The sequence below is a fragment of the Ipomoea nil genome, unplaced genomic scaffold (assembly GCF_001879475.1).
Source record: "Ipomoea nil cultivar Tokyo-kokei standard unplaced genomic scaffold, Asagao_1.1 scaffold1421, whole genome shotgun sequence".
In the NCBI taxonomy this organism is placed as follows: Eukaryota; Viridiplantae; Streptophyta; class Magnoliopsida; order Solanales; family Convolvulaceae; genus Ipomoea; species Ipomoea nil.
Window position 1 is genome coordinate 7,960,048 of NW_017617849.1, and position 14,102 is coordinate 7,974,149.

Sequence of the window (14,102 nt, forward strand, 5' to 3'; positions counted from 1 at the left end):
GACCATGACTACCAAAGCTTTGCTATTCTCCTTGTATTCAACCCTATAGAATGGTTGAATTCCTTTGCATTACCTTGCAAGCAACCATGGGAGATGAGATTGTCATTCTCAATCATGTCGTTGGGAGTTAAAATCATAGTTTAGAAAATGAAATAAAGCTAGTTGGTCACTTGACCAAGTAAGTTTTCTAGAAATTTCAATCATAGTTGAATATATATAGGGTTAACATGTTGATCAACGATCAACATTAATGCTTTTTGTACCAAAGACAATCATACATGGTCTAGTTGATTACAAGGGTTGATCGTACCTGGTACAATTTATATAATATACATGTTTATACATGGTATAAAAGACATTGGTATTGTTCATCATGGTAAAAACTCCACATATATAGGGGGAGACAAACGTTCGTATCTTTTATTCTTGTGCCGCAACACCTTAAAAAATTTGGAAGAGACCAATTTACGAAAAAATTATATATATATTTTTTCTCTTATCAATCACTAGATATGACTAAAATATACGTTTTTTTTTTTTTTTCATACAACATTTAATCTTTATCACTATGAGACTAATTCAAATTTAACTTCAATCACAATTCACAACTACAAATTTGACCCTTACTCAAAAACATATCTAACACAACTTTCTAACATAACACATACACGGTTTTATGTGAAAAGTGGTCACACTAGAACATATGTGTGTGGGTTTGGGAGGGGGCGGCGGGGGGGGGGGGGGGAGGGTATGATTCCCGGGTGGTTGGATGTGCTAGGTGCGGTTGTGAGGTGAGATGCGAGCTATTGATCTTGTCAAGATTAACGTCTAGGATTAACAAAAATTAAAAAAAAAAAAAAAAAAAACACGGTGACAATTTGATATTTTTGCATCTAGGTCAAATTTAAAGTGCGTGGTTTTTGTGATATGTGCTTAAGGTGCGTCAGTTGTTGAAAATTTAAGTACGTTAGTTTAAAGCTTTAAGTGCGTGGTTTTCCTTCTTAAGGTGTGTGGTTTGTGTGCTTAAAGTGCGTCGGTTGTTAAAACTTAAGGTGTGTCGGCCTAAAGCTCTAGATGCGTGATTTTCCTTCTTAAAGTGCGTTAGTCTAAAGCTTCAGGTGCGTGATTTTCCTTCTTAAGGTGTGCCATTTTTACAGTTTTTTTTCATTCAACAGTACAGTGAATTTTTTCAATTTTAGTTCCCAAGTTCAAAATGATCTAATTCAAAAGAAGAAAAAAAAATATGACATCAATATAATAACAAATAGTGAAGTTATATTTTAGAGTAAACATGAAGAAGATTGATGCATTTGAGGACGCACATTTTATTTTTTAAAATTTTCACCTGGGATCTGGGAACATCTTTGCACCAAAACTCATTCATATATATATATATATATATATATATATATATATATATATATATATATATGGAAGGGTTCAGGTGCGGGTATAGCTTCCCGGGCGGTTAGATCTGAGCCGCTGATCAAATTTAGATCAACGGCTCAAATCAATGAAAATTAAAAAAAAAAAAAAAAAAAACGCGCGTGTCTGGAAGAAAGAAGCATAAGCTAAAAATGGCGCACCTTAAGTGATAGGAACACGCACCTTAAGTGTTAGATCTTAAGCACAAACTCACACACATTAAGTACAAAACCCACACATATTAAGCACAACCTCACGCACATTAGGCACAAAATCCACGCACTTTAAATATTAACTCACAGACTTTAAGTTTCAACAACTACTGACATTAAGTACAAACTCACGCACATTAAGCACAACCTCACGCACATTAAGTACAAACCCCACGCACTTTAAGTATTAACTCACAGACCTTAAGTTTCAACAACTACTGACATTAATCACTAACCCCACACACATTAAGCACAAACCCTACGCACATTAAGCACAAACTCCATACACATTAAGAACAAATCTCACCCACCTTAAGCATAAAAGTCCACACTTTAAGTTTTAACAGCTACTCACGTTAAGCACAACCCCACGCACATTAAGCATAAAACTCACGCACCTTACGCACAAACCTCACGCATCTTATATACAAAACTCACACACATTAATCACAGATCCGCTTACCTTAATTTTGACCTAGATGCAAAAATTACAAAATTACCTCTGCATTTTTGTTTAAATTTTGACAATTCTAGACGTTGATTTAAACGAGATGAATGGCCCAGATTAAACCGCACAACCGCACCTGGACACCCTAACCGCACCAAAACCTAATTATATATATATATATATATATATATATATATATATATATATATATATATATATATATATATAAAGAATAGACTCTGAGAATTTCTCACAAGAATACACATGTGTGTGTACATATTCTTTATATTTATTATATTTTTATGACAGCCATCTTGGTTGAATACACAGAAGACTGGACACATATAGTACAAGACACAGACATGTGCATATACTACTGGGTTCCAGAAATGTCAGCTAAAAGAAATCCACCACAGATCCATATATATATATATATATATATATATATATATATATATATTGCAGTTATTTATGTTTCCATCATGTATGTATAGCAGTATAGGTGGGTAGAAATTGGTCAATTTTCCTACCCCATTACTGGACACACAAAGACAAAGATATTTTATTTATAAAGATTCTACTATATCAAGTAAGACGAATACGGACTAATATAAACAAAAATGCGATAACGATTAATATGATGAACTACCATTCACATCATAAAAGTAAAAACGATTGAGAAATAACACCTTAACAAGTAATTAGACATATAACTACAATGAAATACAGATGTTAAAATTACAAAATATGAATAAGAATATAATTCTACAAAACGCACTAAGATTAATACAAACTAATATAAATAAAAAAGCGATTCACGATGAATATCATATCATTTGTATCGTAAAAGTAAAAACGATTGAGGAGTTAAGTATAAATTATAATGAAATACAGATGTTAGAAGTATTAACTATGAAACAGGAATAGGATTCCTTCCATTACCTAGAAGATAATTTTTATAAATAATGAATCAAAGAAGTGATGATAGCAAAATTTATTTAAATGCAAGTGGCCACTAAACAATGGTCATAATCTGGGAAAGTGATTGGGGGGGGGGGGGGGTATAGATATGAAGGGAAGGTACACGGTTTCTCAGCCTACATCATCATCATCATCATCATCATGAAGATATATACAAACAACAAAAGAATTGTTATAAAGAAAGTCCACCAATTCAAGTAGCCAGCCGTCCCAAAAGTAAACGCTTTTTTTTTTTGAGAATTCAGACCATACCTTTTAATATTGCTCCATATCAACATCAACCACTCTCATGGGGGGATTAAAGACTTGAGTCTGCAAGAACCTGATGGGAAGTGGGGGAAAAAAAAAATAACCCCACATGATTGATTGGAGTATCTTGCCATCTTCAACTCTCTTCTTCTTCTTCTTCTTCTTTGTGTCTTTTTTCTGGTAGGCCGGCCGACGGATTAGTCTGGCATATTATTGGCTTATTAGAGCAGCCATGCTCCTGGGGGGACCCCTCCATTCATCTTCTTTGGCTAGGCATAACTGTTGTTGTTTCAATCTTTCTGGGTTTGGGTTCTTGGTAATAGCAGCAGTTTTACTTCTTTCTTCTGTTGTGATTACCTGTAGTGGCGCCTGCAATGAATTTGACCGTGAGGCTTTGGTGTCCTTCTCCCTTAACATCTCCAGTTCATCTTCTCCCTTGGATTGGCCCAATTCAAGTGAGTGCTGTGAGTGGGAGGGTGTGGGGTGTGATGGAAATGGGAGAGTGACACGGCTATGGCTGCCATCAAGGGACCTTGTTGGAAGCATTGCTCCTGCAGTGGCAAACCTCACCAGTCTCTCCCAACTCAACCTGTCAAACAATAGGCTGTCTGGTTCTCTGCCTGATGTGTTCTTCTCTGCCTTGAATAGCCTGCAGGTGATTGACCTGAGCTATAATCGGTTAACTGGAGAAGTTGCATCAGATGAGAGGTTGCCATCTTCTATCCGGGCTGTGAATCTCTCCAGCAACCACTTTAATGGGACAATCCAGACTTCATTTTTCCAGCCTGCAACCACCTTGGTTAGTCTAAATTTCAGCAACAATAGCTTCCATGGAGGAATTCCCTCTTCCCTCTGCAGCATCTCTCCTGCAATCATGGTTCTTGATTTTTCCTTTAATGACTTGGAAGGCCAGATTCCCCATGGTTTTGGGGAGTGTTCCAGTATGGTGAGCTTGAGAGCAGGTTTCAATAAGAACATTTCTGGGCCAATTCCAAATGATATTTACAGTGTGATTACACTGCAAGAATTGTCTCTACCTGGGAACAAGCTCTCTGGTCCCATTGCTGGAAACATCACCAGCCTTATCAGTCTTAGAATCCTTGCACTCTATGGGAATGATTTGACAGGAAGAATTCCTGAAGATATTGGAAGGCTATCCAGCTTGGAACAGCTGCTGCTTCATATTAACAGTCTGAATGGGACTGTGCCCCCATCTCTAATGAACTGCACCAGGCTGAAAGTGCTGAATTTGAGAGTCAATCAGCTTGAAGGTGAACTCTCTGTTCTTAATTTCTCCAAATTCAATCAACTAACCACCGTTGATCTTGGAAACAACAACTTCACTGGGATATTGCCAGCAAGCCTGTTCTCATGCAGGTCGCTGACCGCGATTCGCCTGGCTACAAACAAGCTAACCGGAGAAATACTGTCTGAGATAGTGGGATTAGAATCACTGTCCTTCCTCTCTATCTCCAACAACAGCCTGACCAATTTCACGGGGGCGATTAAAATCCTCTCCCGGTGCAAGAGCCTCAGCACATTGATCCTGTCAAAGAGCTTCCGGGATGAATCATTGCCTGGTGATGAGAATCTGATTCACCCTGCAGGATTTCAGAATCTCAGGACTCTTGGTTTAGGTGGCTGTAACTTCACTGGCCAAATACCCTTTTGGCTGTCTAAACTTAAGAAGCTTGAGGTTCTTGACCTCTCTCAGAATAAAATCAAGGACACGATTCCAGGTTGGCTGGGAAATCTTACAAATCTGTTTTACATGGATTTGTCACAGAACCTCCTTTATGGAGGCTTCCCAATAGAGCTTGTTGGACTGTGGAGGCTGTCAACAAAGGAGGGTGCAGATCAGGCAAGAAGTTACTTAGAGCTGCCTGTTTTTGTGCAGCCAAACAATGCCTCCAATCTGCAGTACAATCAAATGTCCAACTTGCCAGCTGCAATTTATCTGGGAAACAACAATCTCAATGGAGGTATCCCAGCAGAGGTAGGGCAGCTGAAGTATATTCAAGTCCTGGATCTCAGTCAAAACAATTTTTCTGGGAGTATTCCCAATAACATATCTGACCTCACAAACTTGGAGATTTTGAACCTGTCTTGGAACAACCTGTCTGGCATCATTCCAGCATCACTTAAAAACCTCCATTTCTTGTCTTCTTTTAATGTTGCTAACAACCATCTTGAAGGTCCTATTCCAATTGGAGGCCAGTTTGACACCTTCCCAAACACCAGCTTCATGGGAAACCCAGGGCTTTGCGGTCGAGTTTTGCAGCATCCTTGCTCCAGTCAGCCACCAAATACACCAGCTTCAGCTCAAAGGAAAAGTGGGAAGAAGAAAATTGTGATTGGCCTTATTCTTGGGATCTGTTTTGGCATCACCTTCACCCTCATCATGATAGCGTTTTGGCTATTTTCCAAAAGGAGGGTGCTTCCAAGAGGTGATGCTGAAAAGGCAGAGTTAGATACTATATCCTTCAATTCCAATCCTGGATTCTCTGGTGAGGTTGTGAAGGATAACAGCATTGTGGTATTGTTTCCCAGACACAAAAATGAGACTAAGGATCTCAATATTTATGACATATTGCAAGCCACAGACAACTTCAACCAAGAAAATATAATTGGTTGTGGGGGTTTCGGTCTCGTCTATAAAGCTACTTTAGCAGATGGGACTACTCTAGCTGTTAAGAAACTTACAGGTGATATGGGGCTGATGGAAAGAGAGTTTAAGGCAGAGGTGGAGGCCCTATCCACAGCCCAGCATGAGAATTTGGTATCTCTGCAAGGCTATTGTGTCCATGATGGCTGCAGATTATTGATCTATTCCTACATGGAAAATGGAAGCCTAGACTACTGGCTGCATGAGAAGACTGATGGAGCATCCCAACTTGACTGGCCAACTCGGCTGAAGATTGCACAGGGAGCAAGCTGTGGGCTGGCTTACATGCACCAGATATGCGAACCACATATCGTGCATCGTGACATAAAATCCAGCAACATCCTCCTCGATGAAAACTTCAAAGCACATGTAGCAGACTTTGGCCTGTCCAGATTGATCCTTCCTTACCAGACTCATGTCACCACTGAACTAGTGGGCACCCTGGGCTACATTCCCCCAGAGTACAGCCAATCCTGGATTGCCACTTTCAGGGGTGATGTCTACAGTTTTGGAGTTGTCATGCTTGAGTTACTGACTGGCAAGAGACCTGTGGAAGTATGCAAACCCAGGATGTCACTTTCAAGAGAATTAGTGGTCTGGGTGCAACAGATGAGAAATGCAGGAAGACTAGATGAAATATTTGATCCTCTTCTACAAGACAAGGGGTTTGGTGAAGAGATGCTACAGGTGCTGGATGTGGCATGCATGTGTGTCAACCAGAACCCTTTCAAGAGGCCAACAATCACAGAGGTAGTTGACTGGCTAAAGAAGGTAGAATCCAACAGAGACACACCAAAGCAAGGGTGACATTAATCACATTACTACATACATTAATTAAGCACAACAAAATGCTTGCTTTGGTCTTTAATCTTGATGTGAATGTACTCCATATAGCAGTGCACAATCACTCTTGTATAGATATCAATGTACTCCCCATATAGCACCTCACAAGTCACAACCACTTTTTGTATAGGCAATTTTTTTTTTTTTTTCTCTTTTTCTGTCTAAACACAAGAAAGTAACAATAAGACACATCCATAATTGTATAGCAACAAGATTGCAACCAGGTAGTAGTGAGCATAGGATTTTGATAGTGAGAATGGATGAGCTTTTCAATAAATGCAAGATTTCTGTTAATGACAAGATACAACCATGAACCATGCATGCCAATATAACCAACAAGTGTTATTTAGTTAGATTAAACACATGGATGAGACAAAGGGAGAAGATACTTGTCTCTCTCTGTAACTATCTGTCGTACAAATTGTGATCACCTTAATAGAAACAGTAGAGAATTCAGGTGAGAGTGTGGAATAAGTCACTAAAGATAAGATTCATAACTCTTATTGGTACTTATCCATTGACAGAGAAGTTCAAAAGACATATTCTAAAGCAAATGAGATTAACTAAAAAGCAGAAAGAGATGCTTCATGCATGCAAAGAGAGCAGAAAGAACTTTGGGAACTTTACCAAGAAAAGGATAACTTTTTTTTTTTTGAAAAGGATAACTTTTTAAACAACATTCTTTGACAAAGTCAGATTCCATCTTATAAAGAACTTGCAGAAATTGACAACCAGAAATATGCAGCAAAAATATATGGGGTTGGGGTGGAGGTGGAAAGACAGCATTTTTGTCAGTATAAATTGGATTCCCACTTGCCCCTTGGTGACACCAATTCACAATCTAAGCTACTTAGTTTAGTCTAACAACCAACAATTTTAGTCAGCTTCATTGGCATACTTCTCATTCATATATTCCTTATGCAATTCTTTCAGACTACGCGGCATCTTGTGAAACAAAGAGAGAAAAGAAAAAAGCTTCATTCAATCTGAAAGTAAAGAAAAATGGTCAACAAATTGTACCTGTTTGAGTGGGTACTTTGTCCAACTGTGCAACTATTGGGTTAGACATTTCTACAAGCATGTGGTGGACCCCAAAAACTCAAAACAAATTAAACCTCTTTTGACGCTAGTGAAAGGACAAAAGAGTAGCATCATGAATAGGCTGTCTAGCTGGCCGGATAAGAAGTACCAGGAGTACTGTGGACCAAAGATTTGCACTCCCAATCCGAGCCAGCGAGCATCTTTACTTGCCTTATACTAAAAATCTTGATGGAATAGTAACTAACGGAATATGTCTAGGCGTTTTCAAGTTTTTTAAAATATCTATTGTTTAGTAAATAGCTGATTGAGTTTGTCGATTTTGGTTAAATAATAATATTAATTGACTGTAAAAAAATGTTTGATAAATTAAATTATATATAAAATGATTTGTCAAGGACCTTGTAGTCCAATGGCACAAAGTCCCTCCCTTATAAGAAAAGATTGTGGAACAAGCCATCAGTGGATGGAAAAATCTGCTTTGAACAGTTTTTTGTATTTTAGTGTTTTGGAGTAATAAATTGTTACAGAAAAGCTAATTAATCAGACACCGTAGTTTAACAAGTCAAAATTGGTATAATGGACATGTATAAAGATGTTAATTTTCCTGCAATTCAACTGATTGTGTTGACCTGCCCTTAACTACTCTTAAAATCAACAAACACAATAGCATTTTATATTATTGATTATTGAAACTAACACATAAAAACATAAAAGTGCATACATTATATAAAACATGTAAATTATTTTCAAGACTCAAGTATATATGCATGAGTGATGTTACAAGTGTATATGAGCTGCAGTCGAAAGCATTATCCATTCTTGAACTCTTTAATTTTTTTTCACCACTTCATGCCCCCAGAAAACCTAACAGACTTTGAAGCTGCCATTAGGCAAAAAAAGGGAGTGGGCAATGAAGAAGATGAAGACTAAATTAAAGGAGAAGGCAGGAGTAGGCGTTAATTAGCTCATATATTTATTTATTTATTTAATCATCTCCGTGGATGTAGGAGCGGAGGAGCATGGCGGCGCAGCGGCGGAGGATGTAAATCCGGCAACGTTGCTCCTTGATCAGAGAAGCACACTTGCGCGTAAACCCATTCTTGATCTGTTTATTATTCTTGCCCATCTTCATCAGTTGTTGAAGATTTTTAATTGATTAGTAGCGGAGAGAGATCGGAGACAGATTGCAGGTGGCCGGCCGGCGGTAAGGGGAAAAAAGCTCTCCGATTTGGAGCTGGACCCTGAGAGCAAAACGGTAGAGGTGACACTGTATTTATACCTACCCCAAACAGACATGATTTACAAGTTACAGTGAACATGGACAGCTAGCATGCATGCATCTTTGAAACAGATGAGGGATTTGCATGGAAAAGTGGAAGGAAATCTTACTTGTTGAGCGGAGGCCAGTAAAGTGTCAAGTCTAACATCTGCCTCTTAAAAATGTGACAGTATCAGAACTAGATAGATCAAGAGGGTGATTGCAAAAAAATCAAACTTGGGCTCAGGTTAAATCGAGAGTGTATTAGTAAGAACTGAACAGTGACATTTTGGTTCAACAGTCATGTTTCACTCACTTAATCACTTCTTTCGGGACAAAATTGCACTTCTTTTATTGAAGTGTTAGGAACTCAATTGCCTTATTTAATCAATTTATTAGGGGTTTATTATATTGACTTCTTTCCAGTTTAATTAACAAATAATTTTAAAACATTGCATGTTTAGAATAGAGATGTAGGCGGTGAAAAGGGTAAGATGCAAGCAATACATATGCATAATAAAGTGTTCATCATGCATGTTGGAACTCATTCCAAGAATGATTGATTGTTAGGTAGAGTAGAAAAGTGGTAAAGAGATGAGAGCAAGAGAAGAGGAAATTTGTTGAATCTGGACAAGGCATGCCCAAAGGATTCGGGAGCACAATATCGCCTTCAATTCGTTCAATTCAATTCACTCGCTTTTGATCCAGAGGGGTGACCAAATATATGGACCAGAAGATCAATTACTTACGAGTGGGAATGATAAAATAATGATGAGAAGATTGGGGAAATATCTGCCAGTTGTTTCCAGGGTTTAATTTTGATCTGATATGATCTTTCCACCAACATTCCTGGGCGCTGGTTTTTGCTTATGTTTTTTGGAATTGAAGCTACGTTTGATCCAAGTACGTTGTATGTCTACAACTTCCACTATGTGTTAGGAAGTAAGCAGCTGTACGGACGTTGACTTATATATGAAACAGACCAATTTTAAATGCTTAGTTCACAACTACAAGGTACACATATATCTGAAAGCCTCCGCATGCATGCATATGGTGCAGTAATAAAATGGGTGTTTAGTAAATGGATGTTAGCAGTTACCTAATTGTGTTAGTGGATTTAACTAGTTGATAACATTAATTAATTGTAGAAAATGTTAGGTAAATTAACTGATTACATACAAAATGACTTTCTCAAAAAACTGATTACATACAAAATGACTTTCTCAAAAAAGCTAATAAAAAAAAAGCTACTTTGAGTACATAGCTTTTTTAATTTTAGCATTTTGGAGTAATAAGTTGTTATAAAAGTTAATTAATCAAATACTCATATTGATTGTTTAACCAAGTCAAACAGTTAATAGAGGTCAAATAAGTTAAAATTGACTAATAGACTAACTATTTTACCAAACAGAGCCAAGGTGTAGGAGTGTAGATAGCTAGAGGTGCCCCGTGAGGTGACGGGTGTAGATAAAGGTGTCCTATGAACAATGGAGGTAAAAGTTTTACTACATCAGATTAGGGGTGTAAACGAGCCGAGTCGAGCTCGAGCCTGGGTAGGCTTGAGCTCGTGCTCGTTAATGGAGGCTCGGCACGAGTTCGAGCTCGATCGAGCTCAAGAACTGATGCTCGAGCTCGCGCTCGGTAATTTTCGTGCTGCTCGAGCTCGGCTCGAGCAGCCCAATTGTTCGAGTTCGAACTCGATTTTGACATTGAATTTGACATATTTAATACTTTTGGTTTAAAATTCAAACTACTTTGTTTTATCCATACATAAATAATAGAAATCGTTTAGAGATTTTGAGTTTAAAATTCTAAATTCTAATTGTTATTTTTATATATTATTATTATATTATATTATATCATTATTATATATTATATATTATATATTATATGGCTCACGAGCCGCTCGACGAGCCACGAGTATAGAATATCTAGGCTCGGCTCGAGCTCGATATTGACCGAGCTCGAGCCGAGCTTTGACCGAGCCACTCATAAGCGGCTCGCGAGCTGTTCGGCTCCTTTACACCCCTACATCAGATAGGCAACTAAACAATCAATGGATTTTATCAGCAGCATTTATGATTTATTGCACTCAAGAGACAAGAGTTTCCTCATGCAAACCAGACTAAAACCAGCAATGTCTGTTATATATATACATCACCACTCAAACAATCTAAAACATGTTTCTTGACTCCATTTCTTCCAAAACCAGGTCTTCTTGTCCACCTGCAGATTCGCACTCAAGATGCGAGTTAACAAGGCCCTTACATGGATGACAGCTAATTCTGTCTTTCCCTCCCAAGCCTTATGGAAGTAACATAGTCAACTGGACTGTGAGCAGCAATTCCAGGAATAAAGAGTCCTACAATCCTCCACAGGATTGATTCCCAGCTTTCCTTGTACGCTGATCCATGTATGTAACCAATCATCAAACCTCTGATCAACTCCCAAACAGCATTCAGGTACATCGGTATCAGGAAGCGTATCCCAAAATAGTTGGGGTTTGGCTCATCATCTACTCTCTAAAATCCAGCAGGAAAACAATTCAAGTCATCCATTGTTTCTGGTATTCAAATTCATCTAAAAGGAATATCTATATATAATTATATATATGCACACACACAATTGATTTATTGAATGGATATATCGAATACCCTTCTGCCAATTGTCATCTATAAAGCTGCTGTGCCAATTAATCGAGAGAAATGACATCTAGTAGGAACAGTTAATAAGGTTGGAAATATATATTGCATGAAAGGAAAAAAGCCAAATATTTTCAAGTGATGCATAATTTGGACAGTTTAGGTAAAAAGGACAGTGAAATGTATATATGCAGTATAAGAAAATAGAAATGCAGGAAGAGAGGTAGTAGGGACTTTACTTGTTCAATGTACACGCTGTTGTAGTAGAGGCACACCCCGAAATGCTTATACAAAAATGTCTTGTCATCATATGGTAACCTAGGTGCAAGATCGTTGCAGTAAACAGTCCTGAAGTACCTGGGAGCGGGTTGATTCAAATGCTCTTCCATGTACCTTCCTAACTGCCTGTTCCCAATCCTGGGCTGGCCGAACGTATGAATTCCCAATAACCGTTTCATCATTTCCTCTTCCTTGTGCATTGCTAGAACTGTTGGGAACAAAATTGCAAGGGCTCCACCCAAGCTATGGCCTGTAACGACGAATTTTGCATTTTCATGCTCTCTGAGTAGACTTTTGAGTTTCATTCTAACAGTATAGTATGCAGAAAACTCTTCTTTGCCCGCATCATTAGGCTTTTTGGAGTTGTGAGATCCATTATTCTCATCAGAATCACTGAACAACATAGATGATGGCTCAGAACTTTCTGCAGAACCAGATTTTGCATTTTTCACGAAAAGTTGTTCTTGGAATGTAGAAACGTCCTTTCTGTTCCCCAAACCCATGGCTTCTAAAAACCCCATGTGTACTTTTCCCATTTCTGGAATCTCATACCAAGAATAGTCAAAATCAGTACCCCAGTCATCAGCATCAAATGGTTCTGTGCCTCTAAAGCCAACCAATATCAAGTTTGCATCTTTCGGCTTGTCAGACAATATAAAAACTTGAGTGGAACTTTCTTGTTGATAATCTATCCCGAACATCAGATTGAGAACAACAACAAAAAAAAAAAAATTGATCAATAAGGCAATGAGCGAACAGTGAAGAAAATCCACTTTCAAACAAGCAAAGAGAAATAAAATATGTCAAGAGGCTTCGGAACTTTCAACAATTCACATGAATTGAATCATATGCATGCCACAGGTTAAATTCTCACCATTCCAACAGTTGTAGAAGTCCACAAAATGCATCTGCTTTTACAAACAAAAATGAAATTACTGTAATTCAGATCTAAGATGAAAAGCCAGTCTAGCAGTGGATTCATGCAAAGTGCAAAGGAACAGGGAAGGACCATACCCTCCAGTGAAGATTTACAACATTCCTAATGACATTTTCATTCTCATAGGCCAACTTTGAAGCCACCATACAGAGGTCCATAAGAGCTCGGTTTCCAGGTTCTAATGGCACATTCTTCTTCCAGAAATCGGGGTCTTCACTCTTGGATAGATCTATACGGCCATCCAAATGCCCAATTGCAGAAATATAAGTTTCAGACCCTCTCTGTGGCATCACCAATTGCCCTGATTCCATGACACGAGACATCATCTATAATCCACACATATATGATTGATGCAAATAGCTTAAATGCAACAGCAAAGTAATCAGCTATCATTTCCAGAAGTGTTATAGAGGCATTTCATCATGCATTTTATGAGTGTAAAACCAGTTTCAAAGGATTTGCAGCAGACCATATGAAATGTGTAAAAACATTATCAAACAATGCCAGAAGATAACTCATGAGAGAGAGAGAGAGAGAGCATTTACCATGAAACAATTTGTAGAGGAAAGCAAAAAAGGTGCCATTGAGAGAGATGAGGTTCAGAATGAACTCCAAAAGATAGCCAGTCCACTCCAATGGTTTCCTAAACAAAGCTAACAACTTTCTCACTACAATGGAGACGAATATCACCCATATATGCGCAGGGTCCTCCCCATCTCCATCGCCACCGCCACCGCCGTCGCCGTCGCCGTCGTAACCAGAAACACCCTGGAGTTCTTTCCTGATGATCCCATAAGAGGAACTTTGAAGAAATTTAGCGCCGCTTTGTTTGTCCCCCAATACACCAAATCTTAAGGCATCCCAAATCCCTCCATTCTCAGGCTTGACTATCAAGAACCTAAACTCCCCGCCGCCGTTACCTTCCATTCCCAGTAAAAGAACACCTCTACACGGTGGCCACTCCGCCCCTTTTTAGAAAGATACAAACTTCGTTGAGCTTCAGATACAATTCACTCAACTGAACCAGATAAAAATGCATATTTGATGATATCAATATAGCACCTGTCATATACACTGTCACGTAACTCTCTCCCGAAATCCCGAATAAAAAAAATGATCGCT

The 14,102-nt window shown here is 38.4% G+C and overlaps 2 protein-coding genes across 2 annotated transcripts; one reads left to right on the forward strand and one right to left on the reverse strand.

Annotated features, from left to right (window-relative positions):
- Positions 1-3,110: 3,110 nt before the first annotated feature.
- LOC109188282 (tyrosine-sulfated glycopeptide receptor 1) lies at positions 3,111-7,105 on the forward strand. The gene has a single exon (XM_019338891.1). The coding sequence runs from the start codon at positions 3,548-3,550 to the stop codon at positions 6,785-6,787; it is 3,240 nt and encodes a 1,079-aa protein (XP_019194436.1). The 5' UTR covers positions 3,111-3,547; the 3' UTR covers positions 6,788-7,105.
- Positions 7,106-11,162: 4,057 nt separating this feature from the next.
- Positions 11,163-13,989, reverse strand: LOC109187493. The gene is made up of 5 exons (XM_019337693.1): positions 13,526-13,989; positions 13,058-13,281; positions 12,918-12,951; positions 12,004-12,731; positions 11,163-11,644 (listed from the first exon to the last, which is right to left on the reverse strand). The coding sequence occupies exons 1-5, from the start codon at positions 13,905-13,907 to the stop codon at positions 11,402-11,404; spliced, it is 1,611 nt and encodes a 536-aa protein (XP_019193238.1). The 5' UTR covers positions 13,908-13,989; the 3' UTR covers positions 11,163-11,401.
- Between the last annotated feature and the right edge of the window lie 113 nt (positions 13,990-14,102).